This window comes from Rhinoderma darwinii, chromosome 10 (assembly GCF_050947455.1).
Source record: "Rhinoderma darwinii isolate aRhiDar2 chromosome 10, aRhiDar2.hap1, whole genome shotgun sequence".
NCBI classification, from domain to species: domain Eukaryota; kingdom Metazoa; phylum Chordata; class Amphibia; order Anura; family Rhinodermatidae; genus Rhinoderma; species Rhinoderma darwinii.
The window spans coordinates 30812623-30830251 of record NC_134696.1 but is presented as its reverse complement, the minus strand read 5'-3'; the positions used below and the strand labels follow the sequence as shown (position 1 = coordinate 30830251).

Sequence of the window (17629 nt, the reverse complement as noted above, 5' to 3'; positions counted from 1 at the left end):
CTGCACTATAACTCGTCCTTCACTTCCGGCAATACGCCCGCCTATGAAACCAAATATCCGAGTCAGTCACATGATGTGACGGAAGAGGAGGACCCCTGAGAGCTGCAGCTTTACTTTCTACATCCGCCTGTAGAGAGCGCTGCAGCCACAGGCGTGTATGAGACGTGCACCCCGACGTGTCTGTACATGAAGGAGAGGCGAATGACAAAACGAGACGCCGGCCAGCAGAGGGCGCTGCAGCGACAGGTGTGTAGTAAGTGCGGAGCCCCCCGGTTTACCAGAGGGGAGCAGTTACAGAAGGCGGGTGCTGTACTCGGTATAGACAGCTGCTGTATCCAGAGAATGGCAGTGTTCTGCAACCTGTGTGAAACTACAACTCCCAGCATTCAGTGACAGTCATACAGTTTCATGCTAGGAGTTGTATCTTCACCATAGCTGGAGAGCTTCAGGTTGCAGATAGCACACTATTTATTAACCCATTAACGACCACAATTAAAATAGCTCCTCCCCCTTCTGTCATGGTTGTTTTGATATATACGTATAGTTTGGGGTGATCAGGGTGGGTTACGGGTAAATTTTTGGTGTTCTTTTACTTAATGTGTCTCAAAAGGTCGCAGAACTTTTAAACGTTAAATGTAATTTTTAGAATTTACCGTTTTTTCCTGTAACTAGAAATAGGAGCCATATTTACAGCACAAAATAACCCTCTATGGTGCGAGTAATCACAAGTCTGCTAAGGAGAGTCTAAGTCTAAATCAGGATCAGTTGGCGATCAGGGGAAATCTGTGGATTGCACGTTTGTCCTGTAGCATCCCCTGCTGGAGAAATGTGGTATTACATGAGCCCATTCAAATGACACTGTTCTCTGGAGCTGCCCTTTGCAGTAACTCTCTGTTCTAGCTAATACTCGGTGGTCTCTCACTCCGTGTCGTCCTCTATGACATCCATACTCCCATGGCCTATGAACAGTGTTTGTCCTAATGGTAAAACCCCTTTTAAGGAGCAATTCCTCCAAAAATAAAAGAAAAAGTCTTTACTGTACTGGTGGTTCAAGTCCTTGAGTTGTCCTGAAAGTCCACCAGTCAGCACGTGTTGATAAGGGCGCTTTCAGACGTGTCGGACAACGTCTACTGCGGATTATTCTGTGAATTCGCATATGTTGCATGCAGATTTTGTTGCGGATTAGCCGCAGTTTTCAGCCCATGCATTGTAAGGCGGAAATCCACGGTGAAAATCCACTGCTTCTCCGCAACAGAATAAGCATGACGCTGAATTGAAAATCCACTAAATGTGGATGAGGCTTTGAAAATCCCAGCCACTTGTGTTGTACTGTAAATTGCTGTGGATTTGTGATGGCGGAATCTGCACAGCCAATCCGCCACGTCTGAAGGTGCCGTTTATCATGTGTCCTGCATTTGGGGCTGCATGATTTACCGACGGTTCCAAGATCCCATAAACTGTGTTCTACGGTCCATAGTGCATCCGTATTTGATCCGTATATACGGATCCGTGAAAAAAGGGAGGCTGCAAATGTCACCAACGTCTTGCATAGCAACGCTTCCGTAAATACGGACGGTTTACGCCTGCACATCCATAGCCGTCCGTATTTATGGAAGCACCCATATGCCTGAGTGTCCCTGTCGTAATTACGGACAAGAATAGGACAGGTTCTATCATTTTTTTTCAGCCCGGACACCCATCTGTAAAAATACGGAAAGGTGTCCGTGGCCAATAGAAATGAATGGGTCCGTAATTACAGATGAAAAATACAGTTGTGTGCGGGGCCTTACTATTTAAGTTAGGAGGTAAAAACCTATCCGTTCAGTAATGACAATTGTCCTGAATCAAGAAGCACAGCAGTCCCAGTACACCAGTCTATAGCCATGGAAGCGCATAAGCCTGCTCAGGAGCTGTAGACACAAAACGGAAGAATATTTTAAATCAAAACCTATTGCATTTTTTATTTTAGGTGCGTTGGAGCAATACAAACTCTTGTTTGCAAAGGTGGACATAGCCTTTAGGGTCTGTTCACACGTAGCAAAAGAAGTGGCTGAAAATTACGGAACTGTTTTCAAGCGGACAGTGAAGCTTTTTTTCATGTGAAGCTTCTTTTGAGGCGTTTTTCATCGTGTCAATGGAAAATCGGCTCCGAAAACGCCTCAAGAAAATACACATTTTTGCAACGTTTTCTTAGCATTAACCCATGGTTATAATAAAAAATTTTTTTAAAGGGTCTTGCAATTGTTAAAAAAAAAAAAAAAAGACTCCAGCGACTGCAGTGGCGCTCAGGTTCGCACCTGTCCCCCCTCTTTAGCTTTGTGCATTGTACAGGACACCCGTAATGCATAGTACAGAGTAGTAAGCGTGGACTTCTCTGTTTATCTGTAACCACCACATCCTGCAGCTATGAATTATCCGAGCAGCAGTCTGTATCTGCTCTCTCAGCATTGCTGTGCGGGGGAACTGTCTTGTACAACACTCACACTGAGAAATGTTGGAAATATTTCTGTGCTATGGGCTGTCGTCCAGGCTGGTACTGCGTGGTGAATGTAGGGAACTCTGGATTCCAGATGAAAAATTCCAAGGATATATTCAACTACTTGTTGCAAAGTCACAAGATTTAAAGGGGAATTCCACAAGGGTAAGGACTCTTGTCAGTTGCCACCAATACATACCAGATTTGATACCTGTAATCCCCCCATTCCGCCTCACTGTTTATGGGACTGATGGAAACAGCCAAACGCTGTACTTAGCTGTTTCCATTATTCCCATAGACTTTGAATGAAGCGGCAGCCCGCATGCCCGAACACCACTCAATTCAATGTCCTCCACACTGCGGTCAAGCAGTGAGAAGAAACCGGGGGTTCAGGACCCCCCGTTATTGCGATTAGTGGGGCTCCCCAGTGATCAGACAATTATTACCTATTCCATCGATTGGTAATAATTGTCGATTCTGGGAATACCTCTTTAAGGCCTCATGCACACTGCAAACTCATGGTCTGTAGCACAGGCCCTACGGTTCCGTATTACGAGTGCCACTGTATGGTGCCTCTGTGCTGCACCATGTCCCCCCCTAGAAGCAATGTTTCCGGAGGAGAATACCTCCATAATACAGAATGTGATGGTACATGCCACCCTGTGTGCCTTCATATTACATAGTAGGCACACGTAGGTACAGTAGGGGCACAAGGATTTCTATGGGCGCTGATTTATGACTCTCTACTACACAGATTCATATTACTCCATGTGCAAATGGCCTAAAGTTAATGCAAGCGCAGAATGCACACGTATTCTCATCATCCATATTGTGCCTAATAATATAAAAAAATGTTGTTTTATTCTCAACAAATTAAAGATAAATTGAATCCAAAATAGATTTCTCAGTTTAAAATAAAATCTGGCTAAACTCCCACCCCAATAAGTATACATGGGGTCCATATCTACTGTCGGGTGAGCAGTCCGCATTTTCCAGGACTGCTGCAGGACTGTAGAACTTTCAGGTTTCCAGTGAAGGTTGTGTTGTAACTTTGTTGTGATTGAATTTATATTTCTGTTTGCAAATCCCTTTTATCTCCCTGGTTCCTTCCCCACATTCTGACAGGTTTCCTATAGAGAACAGTTTGGTAATAGTTTGGATGTCCGGAAATTCTGGGCTCTCACTACCAGGAAGAGATTTATTTTCTGCTTGATCCTTGCGTAAAGTTTTCTGCTGTAATGATTAACAGGAGGGTCCTTGAACTGTCTTTTTCACGGTTTTACAGATCGTCTGCATGTTTTCTGGCTGCGCTGCTCTTGTGCACACACACCAGTCTCTGCATGAGGATCCTGAATCATTTCAGCAGACAAGGTAAGCGGCTGACATTGCAGATCATGGATAACTGCCTAGAAACTTGCAGGAGGTGGATAGAGGACTGGCTTAGTAAGAAAGAGATATAGCAGGTCAAATTAGCTGCAGCCATTGTCCCAAAACTGCCAGATGATCATATTCTTCATATTACATTCCATATCCGCTGTGTACTTAAAGTGGACGTTCATCTTTTAGTGAACCTTGTCTTATATATTGTGAATACAGCACATACAGCAGGTCCCTGATATATTTTCCTTTACTAGTAGGAGCAAAGAGAACAATATCAAGGGGAAAAAAAAAATCTCTGTACTCTACCCAGGGTTGTTACTTAGATTTTTGGGGATTTTAATTTTCCTTCCTGGGTTTAATTTAAGCTTCCTGGGTTTTGCATTATTTATGTAATACGGCCATATTTGTAACATATATATTATGGCCGCATGACCCGGATCCCCTGGGGTTCCATGGATCTAAGTTTGGTTCTGTAGGGCCATCGGGAGTCTGGATTGCGGCCATAAGATGTATGTGTAAATGTAGCCTAAATCAGAGGCAGCAGCTGTTATACCACATTCTGTACCTGTTGTGCCATAACAAAATATAGGCTTCTGTAACCAGCGCTCTACCACTTCAATATGATATATTATATGCACTTTATGTAATAATGTTACTGTCTGAGCTGCTCCCTTTACAATTAAGAGTTATGCAGGAGTTAATATGCCGGGTATTGGAGAGTTCCCTATATATGCCCTGCAAGCACGACCATACATTTGGACGCCATTTATGCCAACCTGTTTGTTCAGTCACGCTCCGTTGATGATCCGTTGACAGCCTTTCTGATTGGTCCGTTTACAGAACCCGGGCTGCCATAAATTTCCCTATATTTATTTGACAGTGCAGTGGTGATCGGCAGATTGCTATCAGACTGCTAATATTGGTGAATTATAACTCAATGATTTCATATAATATATAAAACTAGGTCTCTACTTTAAAATGCCATCACTGTTCTTTTATAATGAGAAATGTTCCAATACGGCCTGATTCACGTCTGCATTCGGCATTTCCATTGCTCTGCTCTGTCATAGGTGAAGACCAACGAAAATACTGGAAGCACCAGATCCGTTGCATGATGGACAGCATCGGCGCCCGACAGAACCCATTGACCTTAATGGGTTCCATTGGAGTTCCGTCATGGTGTCCATCGTTTTACATGCTGCGCTATTTTGTCCAGCATTTTTGACCGGATCTATGACTAAGCCTCCAACACAGATGTGAACGAAGCCCAAGACTCTTCTTGATATATATTTTTTTGTCTTTCAGTCGATAATCGCCTGTCACGATGCAGCTGAGAGCCCTGTATTGCTTCCTCCTAGTTGGCGCTGTTGCAGTCTTTTGTAAAGAAAGCAAAGGACATATATCTGTTGTACTCCTTGGGGCTACTGGTGACTTGGCTAAGAAATATCTGTGGCAGGGTCTCTTCCAGTTGTATCTAAACGAGGTCAGTAGTGGCCATAGTTTTAGCTTCCATGGAGCTGCTCTGACTCCACCAGAAAAGGCTGAGACAATACTGTTTAATGCTCTGAAGTCTCTGAAGTGTCCTGCGGAAGTTAACCCAGATAGGTGTGCCCTTGTCAAAGACCAGTTTTTAAAACTTACCCGTTACAGACAGCTAAAGACTGCCGAAAATTATACAGCATTGCATCGGGACATATTGACTTCATTGGCTGAAGAGGGACTTCATGAGGCCGGCAGACTATTCTATTTGTCAGTTCCACCGTTTGCGTATGCCGATATAGCACAAAACATCAATGGCAGCTGTCGGCCGCCTCCCGGTGCGTGGCTGCGGGTAGTGCTGGAGAAACCTTTCGGTCATGACTATGAGTCTGCAGAGAAGCTGGCCAGTGTTATGCAGACCTACTTCAGAGAAGAAGAGATCTACAGGGTTGACCATTACTTAGGAAAACAGGTGAGATATCGCCAGCAATAATATTTCGTATTACCACTTGCTGCGCTGTATTTTATGACCGCCTGTAGACTAGAGTCCCTTGACCTCTACTGTACACAGCCGCCTGTAGTCGGTTGATGGATTTGTAGCGCAAGGGATAGGACATTGACAGCCCTACGTGAATATTATTGGGACATTCCTTCATATACGGTGATTGCTATGTAAGCAGTTTCTTAATATATTTATGCAGGTTCACCAAACCTTTGTTAATGATCCATGTAACAGAGACTCTACATGTGGTTGCCGAGCACCTGCGGTATGGGAACAAGTAGACACAGAACTGTACATGGGATCAATGACCCCAGTGACGGCCACATTTTATGGGAAGCTCCGCAGCAGTTTAACCCCAGTGAATGTTTCCTGAAAGAGATATGTCTGATTTTGGGGTAAAATTCACAGATTTATAGAACAATTACACAGCCTTTCCGTAGCAGAAGTGTCTATACATCTAAGGTCCTGTTCACATCACGATTTTTTGGCTGGTAAAAGCTCCCAACGTAAACATTAAATGTAGGCTGAAACGTATACCTAACAGTGGCATCAGTCACCCGTAGATTATTATGGAATCCATTTAACGGATACGCCATGAGCTTTTCAAGATGCATACGTCACCCATAGGCTTTCATGTTTTAAAATATAAAAAATCGTACCCTGCAATATACATTTTTAAAGGGATCCTGTTCTACTACGCTATTCCATACCTAATAAAACCAAGGAACGTATACCGACGCATACCAGCCTGACCAAGGCCAATAGGATATTCTTTTGGCCTCCGTCGGGCTAATGGAGCCCTATGGTCACACTTGGCTTGTACATCAGGAGCTTTCCTGGCGTACATGCTAAATTTAAGACAAAAACGTGATGCGACCAGGACCTAAACCAGAATATAGTGCTAGCCAAGAATTATAGAATACTACGTCTCCTCTACAACAAACTTCTTTGAGGTAAAAATGAGATCAGGGATCCTCAGGAATGGCAAATATTTGCCAACAAGATCTTTAACTGTTTTTATTGTAGACTGTTCAACAGATTCTTCCTTTCCGGCGACGGCACCAAAAACACCTAGATCTGATATGGAACAGACACCATGTCGAGAGAGTGGAGATTGTAATGAAGGAAACAGTTGATGCAAAAGGTATTTGGAAACGTATTACATTTTTCACTCCTTCTTTTTGTTTTGGAGAAAACTGAGCCATAGCGAGTGGCACCAACTTGGTTGTATAATGGTCATCCCAGGCAGCTAGGTGACATTGAGCCCATTAAAGGCTAATGGAAGGGGTTGTCTGAGATTTTAAACAGTGCCACTTTTGTCCATAGGTTTTGTCTGGTATTGCAGTTCAGCCTCATTATGTACAAGTGTGGTGCTGTTTCTCTAAAAAAAAAAAAAATCTGACCCTTTTTCCAATAGACAACCCTGTTCACAAATAATGGTACCGATGTGCCAGATTACACGTGTGCCATTAAGAAAGTGTTACCATGTGAGTGTCTATGAGGACCAAACTGCTTTAATAGATTAGCCACTGTAAAAAGAGGTATCCATCTGAAAAGGACATGAGGGGGGAGAACTGGGAGTCCCGTCAGTAAACTGCTCTCAGCCAGCGAGTATTGCTGGGACTGTTCTCATCCCCCTAATGTCCTTCTCAGTTGGATGCTTGCACATCACCATCATATTAAAATATAGAACCCTTTAAATGCAGGACATGTTTCCAAGCCCACCTATTATTACTTTCGGGCCATAACATTAAATTACTTGACTGGAGATCTTTAAAGGGGTTGTCCACTTTTGAAAAACAATCAAGCAATACCTATTAAATATTTATTCAAGTATTTTTTAAATATACTCACCGTCTCAAAGTTGCAGATGTCTTCTAATTCCGTCTAGTGTCACGTGACTCCGCCACCGTCTGAGCTTTTTCTTCCACTGACGTCTCGTTCGGTCTTCTTCAATCCTGAATTCCGGACAAGCTCCTCTTCCGGTCTTCTTGCTTCATTTCTTCTGAATGACATCTTCTTCCCCGTGCGCCGACGTATGCGCAGTAACCTACAATATTTTGCGCAAGTTTATTGCGCCTCTGTTTGAGGCATCCTAAGCCTCCTCAATACCCGCCCCGTTCTTTGATAGATTACGCCTCAATGCGAGCACGATTTTATTTTCATTCATGTTATCCCTCAGTGCCCGTGCGCCCCGCAAAGATGGTATCTACAGTGATAATGGCACTGAGGGATAACATGAATGAAAATAAAATCGTGCTCGCATTGAGACGTAATCTAATAGAGAATGGGGCGGGTATTGAGGAGGCTTAGGATGCCTCGAACACAGAAGCAATGTACAAACTTTTAATGCTTTCATTGCGCATTTGTAAAATATTGTAAACCACAATATAAAAAATACAGCGTAAAGCTGATTTAGTTAAATAAAATTATTTAAACTATAGTCAGGGGACAAAATTACAAGGCCGCAGCATTGCAATGAAAAAAAAAAGTAGTGAAAAAGCCCTTTGTAAATATGAATTCTCTTTACCGTTCAGGTCGCACCAGCTTTTATGAAGAATACGGTGTTATACGGGACGTTATCCAGAACCACTTGACAGAAATTTTGACCTCTGTTGCCATGGAAATTCCCCGCAACCTCAGTAACTCGGATGATGTCCTCAGAGCGAAGTTAGAATTACTGGGTTCCCTTCAGCCCCCAGAGCACAACAGTGCAGTCGTTGGTCAGTATCAGAACTACTTGCCGCAGGTGAGAGAGGAAATGGAGACAAACCAAAATTATTTCACCAACACACAGACGTTTGCGGGTGAGTTGCTATTATAAAACCTCTCTATAGTTCACCGATGATACATTTTGAAGAGAATCTGTCATCAAACAGACTCCTTTTAGTAAAGAGCATGCATAAGATGCTTATGGTGCTGTTGGACCTGCGGAACGGTGCCATGAATTCTTGTTACTGGGAATTTGAAAGTGGGCACCATATGCTAACTACGGCACTTCTCGATTGGCCAAGAAGGATCACATAGTCATGACTTTTTTTGGCACACAAGTGTTTTTGCCGCAACCACACGATACCTTACAGGGCAGCCACATGGAGCTTAAATTATCTGTAGCACTCCTGTCATCCTGTCAACATACATAGGCTGTTATATAAAGGTGCCCATACATGTTAAATCAGTTATCCAAGCCCGCTGCTTTCAGCAGGACCAGTTGACCATCTAATGTGTGTGGGGGTATCCCGACTCCCCCCGACGGCAGATTTTGGGGGAAAGAAAGATCGGGTATGTTGGATTTTAGCATTCCTGATCCTTTGTTCGGCCAAAGATGCCTGGTAGCAACCTCTTCCCCTTTCACCAATGAGTAAGCGTGCATGCTTGGCCACGCGTGCATGTTTCTGGAGGGATGGCGAGGAATAGCTGTCAGTCTAAGGGCTCAGGCCGCCTGTAGTCTGCTTCCCATTCACGGACATTGTGCTATCATTAACAGTACTAGTACTTTGTAGTCTCAGGGCATGGAGAGGAAATTCCATGCAGCTCCATATATATTATCTGAATGCTGATAGTATTTCTTTTAAATCTACTAGCCCGCCTACTGTATGTTTCTTCATCTCTATTTGTACAGAATTTCTCAAGAACAGTCCCCAGCAAGAAACCGGAAGAAATTACTAAATATAAAAGAAAAAAAAGTCCTAGTTATTTGAGCGAGCTTTCCTTGTGATATCCGTGTGTGCTCTGATATCTGATCATGTAGAAGATCTTGCGTCACGGTCCAGTGTGACCACAATGCAAATATATGTAGTACAACAATGTAGTGTAGAAACAATTACCTGTATTCAGATCCTGCCTTATAGGAATAGTCCTAAAATACACTACAGACCATAAATACTAAATATGGTTTTTAAAGTGCATGAAAAGTATGTCGAAAAAGGGTTAATAGTGGGAGCTACGTGTTCCCACTATATAGCCTCTGAAGGGGAAAATGGGTAACTGCACACTACTACCGCCCCTTCCTTGAAATAAATGGGAATACATATAATTGACCTAAACTCTTGAGCCTATTACCTGGAGATAGGAGGGGATTCCCTCGCCCTTCATCGTATATATGACTAATTAAATGAGTAGGTGGTAGCAGTGTAGCCCGACAAACTTTGTTTTCGGCGGAGCTATGCAGTGTGTGCCTGCTTGTTTACCTCTTTATAAGCCGCTTTCATATAACCATTTGTGACAGATGCACTTGAAAGAGGACCTTTTAGCTCTCCGTACATGTCTGTAGCAGAATTTAGTAAACTTTCCATGAAATAACCGTGCTTTTAATGAACTCTGCATTGTGCCTTTCCTCTGTTATTCCTCCTGGAAACTTATGGATAAGTTCACAACTGGGCGTTACCATTTCCCTTGTCAAAGAATGTGTCCCTACACTGTCTGACACAGTTGGCACTGATTATACAGTTTAGAGTGGGTAGGGACACGCACCATTGCCAATGGGAATGGTAACACCCAGATGTCTTATTTATTCATATATTTCCAGGAGGAACAACAGAGGAATGGCACAATGTAGCCTTTTAACAAAAGATGCTTCAGAATTGTTGTTTCCTGGGGAATAAAAGCAATTACTAAAACAGACATGTCAGGAGAGCGGACAGGTCCTCTTTAAGAAATATATTGTACTTGTGTTTGAGGCATTGATGTTTTGACTCTTAATCTACATTTTAAAGGTGTCCTTGTTTACATTGACAATGCTCGATGGGAAGGAGTGCCCTTTCTCCTGGTATCTGGAAAAGATTTGGACGAGAGGACATCTTATGTCAGAGTGGTCTTTAAAGATAATTCTTTTTGTGTCCAAAAAGAATCTAAGGAAGAAACTGTAAAAAGTTCATGTCAACCCAAACAGATCGTCTTCCACATTGGAAATGGGGACCTGAATTTTCCAGCTGTTCTAGTAACACGGAGTCTTTTTAAGCCAAGCCTTCCCTTCAGCCAATGGGAGGAAGCATCAGAAGTCCCAAACATCTCTTTTTTTGGTCAACCTATCTCTGATTTCTACGTACACCGTCCAATTCAAGAAAGAGATGCTTATACTGTGCTGATATCGAATATTTATCGTGGAAGAAAGGGGTCCTTCGTCACAACAAAGAACCTGCTAGCGTCCTGGAGGTTCTGGACTCGGCTTCTGGAGAGTCTGGCCAACGGGACACCTAGGATCTACCCAGGAGGATCCGAAACCGGGACTTTGCTAGACTTTGTAATAGAACAGAGGGGGCTACGTTTCCTTACAAATGAGCATTTAGAGATTATGGGTATGGACCAAAAAACAAATGCATTTGCTTCTGCCCAGTCCATCTTCCTTGGCAACACCATGGTGTCTAACTGGGCAGAGCCACTCATACAAAAATTAGCACAAGATATACAAACAGCCGCGGAAGAGGCCGTCAAGAGCAAAGGAACTTTCCACTTGGCCCTCTCTGGAGGCTCGAGTCCTGTTGCTTTGTTTCAACGGTTGTCTAAGCACCACTACGGGTTCCCCTGGAAACATACCCATCTGTGGATGGTTGATGAGAGGTGTGTGCCATTCACAGACACCGACTCTAACTTTGGTAGCCTTGAGCGGCATCTCCTGCAGCATGTGAGGGTCCCCTATGTGAATATACACCCCATGCCCGTGTACAAGAACCAAAGACTCTGTGCTGAGGAGGACAATGGCACGAAGGACTATGCACAAGAAATCTCTGCTCTTGTCAGCAATTCAAGCTTCGACCTGGTGCTATTGGGCTTGGGTAATGACGGCCACACAGCCTCCATCTTCCCTGGTTCCCAGGATGGCATCACAGGAGATAAACTTGTGGTATTCTCAGAAAGTCCATTAAAACCCATAAACAGGATGAGTCTTAGCCTCCCACTCATCAATAAAGCCCAGAGAGTTCTTGTTCTTGTCTTAGGTAAAGGGAAGCATGATATTATTACACTGATCAGCCGAGCAGGGAGTCAGCCCAATAAATGGCCAGTGTTTGGTGTAAAGCCCGCTTCTGGCCAGTTGGTCTGGTACATTGATTATGATGCCATGTTTAGATAAAATGCCTTGACACTCTCATCCCCAAGTGCCTTATATTTGGTCCCGTTCACACTTTGCAGAGGGAGGGCTTATCTTCTGGTACTGTATTTTAGGATAGACGGGATTAAAATGTTTTTGAACTCCCATTCGCGCACAACATTAGTGAACACTGAAGTTTTGAAAGCCTTTTTTTTTTTTTTTTTTTTTTTTTTACTTCTGCATAACTTCTCCTTGGTACTAAGGTAACTTTACTGCCCCCAATTGATCTTCAATGGGAACCTCACTGGGACTCATGCATATAGTATGGAAGCTCCACAATACTGGAAAGAACTGGGTAGAATTGCCTGGACTATGTAAATGTAAATCCATGTAAACTTGGATGTAAAAATTTATACTGCTTTATATTGATATGCCCCCTATTATATTTGGAAGTTATTAGTCAAATATATAAGTATCTGAACATTTTTGCCCTCACCTATGTGTTCTCACAGAAGAATGACATTCTATCTAGTTGCAAACGTTTTACTAGTAAATATTACACATTGTCCATTGTAATCAATGGGCATTCCTTGTATTTCATTGCGGCCCCATTCAAGTATATGGTGGGAACCCCTTCTCCAAGGATGTCCAAAGATCACTAAGATCAATGCACTGCCCACTTTTGCTTTGAAGACCACTGGGGTCGCTACATAGCAACTGGTAACCCCTGTGAACCCCCTATGATTAAACTTTTTGACATGAATCTATAATGACATGACAAAAGTTTTAGGGCCTGTTAATGTCTGAGTTGGTGTTTCCGTTGTTCTGCTCAGTCAGCGGAGCAGAACAATGATAATACCGAAAGCGCCGGTTCTGTTGTACGGCGGACCATACCGGCGACCGACAGAACACCTTGACTTTAATGGGTTCCGTTGAGCTGTCTGTGATTTCTGCTATTGTTTCCGGTATTTTTGGCCACATCTGCGATGGGGACCCCTAACGGAGCATCCAATGCAGATGTGAACAGGCCCAAAACTAGAGCTACACTTTAATGTTGTTTGCCTATGGGATTACATATAATGAGCTGAATGGCCTGAGCATTCTTGTTTCTGCTCATGTGCTGATTTTGAAGTGGACCACTGAATGATAATGACTACTGAATATTTCAGGTTTTTGATTCTACTGGCGAAAGGAGAATCCACAAATGAATGGTACAATGTTCTCCAGTTGACTTCACTTGTGGCACTTTTGTTTATTTTTCTGCACATTTTTGCCATTGTTTTTTCTTCTTTTTTTTTTCTTCAAAAAATAAAACAAAGGCAGTAAGATATTTTCCTGTTATTTTTACACAAAAAAAAAAAAGCTGTGGAAACGCCATGTGTGAACATACCCTTATAATAAATTTTTTTTCATCGGCAGATCCTCTTTTTGTAATATGTGAGTCTGTGTGTAGTTTGTACCTGAATAAATTGGAAAAAAAATATTTTCAAGTCAAATTTTGACTATTGTGTTTTTGCATTTGGAAGGAATATCATTGATGGAACGCGTGAGTTTTCTTAATAATTTATAGTAGGAGACACATCCTCCCATATATAACGTCACCGACATTTCAGGAGTCTGTAGGTACAGATTGTCTGGCGCCGTAGACTCCACCCATCAAGTAGGCCACACCTTAAGTCATTTATGGCTTTAAAATATTTGTCTACTCCTACGATATAAAGCACAAAATTGCGGTGCGGTTCTGACATTATCTAGCGCCCTCTGCAGTCTTCCCCTTACTTACCTCCTCTTGTGAGTGCCTAGTTAATATTTAGAAACATATGATTTACATATGAATATACACACTATTCAGTGTATTATGTAAATTATCCCTTCAGCAAGTGTCCTACACCGACGGTCACCTATAGGCATAGGTCTACTGTCCCTATATGTAAATCCGGCCCTGCTCAGGTGTCTTAAAGTGTTGCATCAAATGTCTCCAACATATTAAAGACCTGCACCAAGTTATAGGTGTATACCAGCTACGAGGTGGGGTAAGGAAGAGAAATGTATGTGACATGCGCAGCAAGATATATAATACAAATTATGCAGCATTCCCCATTTGGATCATTTAGGCCCATAGTTGTTAATGAGAAATTCATGCCTCTTTTGACACTATTGATGATTTTTACCCTAGGTTCAGGAAATATTTACTCCAACTTGACAAATTATATTTTCTCCAAGTCCGATGTATCAGTTACACTCTTCTGCCACAAGGTGGTGCTGCTTCACTACTTGTTCAAAAACCAAGGCTGTTAAACTTTGTAATATTTCAGTCAGTTTGTCAAGGCCAAAATAGTAATTATAGGCAACACGGGGACTCTGCATCACTGGGGCGTTGGGTTAGAATCGAACCTACTATATAATCAACGTATATGTTGCTTATATACCGCCAACATATTCTCAAGCGCTGTACAGAAATGATCATCATACACGTCAGTTGCTCTCAGACACACTAGGGCCAATTTCATAAGTTAATAGGCTTCCTATCAGTATGTTTTTGGAGTATGGGAGGATACCCATGCAAACCCGGGGAGAATATACACATTCCATGCAGATGTTGTCCTTGGTCAGATTAAAGCCCAGGACTCCAGCCCTGCAAGAAAACAATGCTGCACTCTTGTTTTTTATTTTATAAATATTAATTATTGTACATTTTATAATTATATCCTGCAGCTCTCCGATGCCCAGCCAACCCAACTTCACGCATTTTCTTCTAAAAACTCTGCTCTACCTTCTAACTTATCTGACCGGTAAGCAGAGGCAGGCTGAGAATGGTTTGGGCCCCTCCTGAATAAGGGAGGCCTCCCCTCTAGCAGTCTAAGTCCATCCATGTATTACATGGTTGGCGACTGCTAGGTGCCAGGTGTGGCCTCGCCAGGCAAGAACAGCTGAGAGTCAGGAGTAAGAGTAGCCGGACCTGCAGCGATCAGCTTATCACTAGACCGGCTTCGAATTAAAAAAAGGAATTCACCTTGTTAGACATGTTGTATGAGACTAGGAAACATAACGGCTTCTTTTAAGAAACAGGGCTACTATTGTCCATTAGCTGTGCCGGGGTATTGCTGCTCAGCCCCATTCCAGCCACTTTCAAATCCGTCTACAGAATCACTCCTACCCTCCAACCACTAGGGGGTGCCAATATTCCAGGATGTAATAAACGCACGTGTTAAACTTTTTAATACTTTGTCAGCAATAATTTTAAACTACACACACAGATCATTATTGTTATTGTTACTTTCTATAAAAAAAAACACTTCAGCCCATGTGTGATACTTAAGTATTTTTTGGATAAAAACAAAAACAGGAAGGGTAAAGTAAGGCCTCTTTTACACTGCGTTTTATCCGTAAATATTACGAATATGCCGGGAGAGCTCCTGACATTCTCGTTAAACCTGTTTATAGGGCACCGTGTAGGGATATTCTATCCAGAGGCATCTAGTAAAAAAAAAAAAAGTATACATTTAACGAATGCAATAATAGCTTATGAGTGATGGACGCAACTATATGAAACCCCCATATCTAGCCTAGCGCACATTCACCATACCCAACCGAGCAGCGCTCGACTATCCCCTCTGTGCTGCAAGACCTTTAAAGCAGCCCACCTGCTTTTAACCTCTGCCCGGGAAAGCTACCGGCTGTAGCACGGGCCCTGTTTTTGTTGGTCGGCACGGTCCTGAGTAGAGTTTCCCCATGGTCACTATACCCAAACTATACCCTCTCTGTGTCTCCTCCTGGGGAAGCCTCAGTGGCGTAACTGGCCATTTATGAGCAGTTGGGTCACTAGAGCTTACACCGAGCGGATACCCTGCGACACAGGGGGGGGGGGGGGGATTGTCGGGCTGCCGTGCACGTGGGTAAGGTTACCGTGCGCTAGGCTGGGCGGGTGTGGGATTTTCTGGCACAATTGTGTGGGAGCTTCTAAGGCTGCGTTACCGGTTGGAGCGGAGTATCTTGAGCAGCTGGCACGAGGGACCTTGTAGCCGACGTATCTCGCTGTATGTCTCTACAGTGAGGTACAATGAAATTCTCCTGGCGTATACAGCCGAGAGACGGCTCAAAATGCTGTACGAAAGTGGCCTAGACGTAATGCTGCGAAATGTATTTCAAAGGTTTTTTTAAAGTATTTTTGAAAAAAAATCCTGTCCCAAAAAGCTTAGTGTTCTTTTTGATCCTGTTTAAAAACCTCAATAAACTGTATGCGGACGGAAGGAGAACACATTAATCAATGACAATCAGTTTTTATCTTATTGTGTTTTGTTTTTTCTTCGCAACTTGAAAATAAATTTCCCAAAGTTACCTCTTTCATGCGCAGTGATACTGTGGTTAGTAAATCAGGTATTGGTACTTTTGCCAGTGTGGGCAGGTGCCAAGTCCTGCTGGAAAATGAAATCAGCATCTCCATAAAGCTTGTCAGCAGAGGGAAGCATGAAGTGCTGGGAAATGTCCTGGTAGATGCTGCGCTGACTCTGGACTTAATATAACACCAGCAGATGACATGGCCCCCCATCACTGACTGTGGAAACTCCACACTGGACCGCAAGCAACTTGGAGTGATGCTTCTCCACTCTCCCTCCAGACTCTGGGAACTTTCATCTAAAAACAGGACTTTGGACACTGAACACAGACCAGTCCTTTTAAAGGCTTAGGAAACCTTTGCAGTTGTTTTGTGTTGATTCGCTGATTAGAGCGTGACATCAGGAGTCTACAATCTTCAACTTTTACCCAATATTAACATTTTCTGGGAGACTAAATTTGGTGTTTTTATTAACCGTTAGCCATAATCATGAACATTAAAATAAAAAATGCTGGAAATAGATCACTCTGTGTGCAATGAATCTATAGAATATATGAGTTTCACTTTTTGAATTGAATTACTGAAATAAATTAACTTTTTGATTATATGCTAATTCATTGAGAAGTACTAGTATATAATATAATATATCGGGGCTTGCTTCTATCCAACTGGATTAAATGGACAGTTCTTATCCCATTTGGCTATAGAGGTCATGGTCATATCGTTCAGGAGTCTTCAACAGCCACCCGCATTTGACAGCCACCCGCATTTGACAGCCACCCGCATTTGACAGCCATCCGCATTTGACAGCCATCCGCATTTTCGGCCCGTGCACCCATACAAAGTATAGAAGCACGGTCCGTAAAAAGCAAAAGATAGGACATGTCCTATCTATTGCGGAGGCTTTCTACGGCCCAGACACCTTCCCACATCTATACGGGAAGGTGTCCGTGGTCAATAAAAATGAGTTTGTAATTGCGTACCGTAATTACGGTCCTAAATTACGGACGAAACCTACGGTCGTGTGCATGGGGCCTAGTCTAGGCTCAAACCACACTATATTCAGTGTCTATGCTGGGCAATTCCTCCAATATGTACGCCTAATGTGCCCATAGACTGTCATTAGCCAAATGTTCTGGAATAAAGTCATATAAGTCTGGGGCATACTTTTGGTGAAACATTTCAAATGGTCCTGCTAAACTGATTGCCCGAGCGCAATGTGAATGTAATTGTTAAAGCATACAGGGATTTTTAGCATTATTCTAGTATTATGGCATTAACAGTAAATCAGCACCTTGTTTTTCTGAACCTAATATTTTAGCATGTCTTATGGTCCAGTTATAGTCCTAAACTGAATTGTTGTTGTTATAAGCCTCCATAAAATGGAAACCTATATGGGAGTGGAGTTACAAAGTGCATACACGGAAA

At 42.8% G+C, this 17629-nt stretch overlaps 1 protein-coding gene across 4 annotated transcripts; it reads left to right on the top strand.

Moving 5' to 3' along the window:
- The first annotated feature begins 119 nt into the window (after window positions 1-119).
- Window positions 120-16027, top strand: LOC142661940 (GDH/6PGL endoplasmic bifunctional protein-like). 4 transcript variants are annotated; one of them, XM_075839673.1, is made up of 6 exons: window positions 120-246; window positions 3762-3847; window positions 5162-5807; window positions 6864-6981; window positions 8375-8644; window positions 10553-16027. In XM_075839673.1, exons 3-6 carry the CDS (start codon window positions 5181-5183, stop codon window positions 11905-11907), a joined length of 2370 nt encoding a protein of 789 aa, XP_075695788.1. In that variant the 5' UTR covers window positions 120-246; window positions 3762-3847; window positions 5162-5180; the 3' UTR covers window positions 11908-16027. The 4 variants fall into 4 exon arrangements, with proteins under 4 accessions (XP_075695788.1, XP_075695789.1, XP_075695790.1 ...); XM_075839674.1 differs by having other exon boundaries at window positions 120-253; XM_075839675.1 differs by lacking the exon at window positions 120-246 and adding an exon at window positions 276-316.
- Window positions 16028-17629: the final 1602 nt, after the last annotated feature.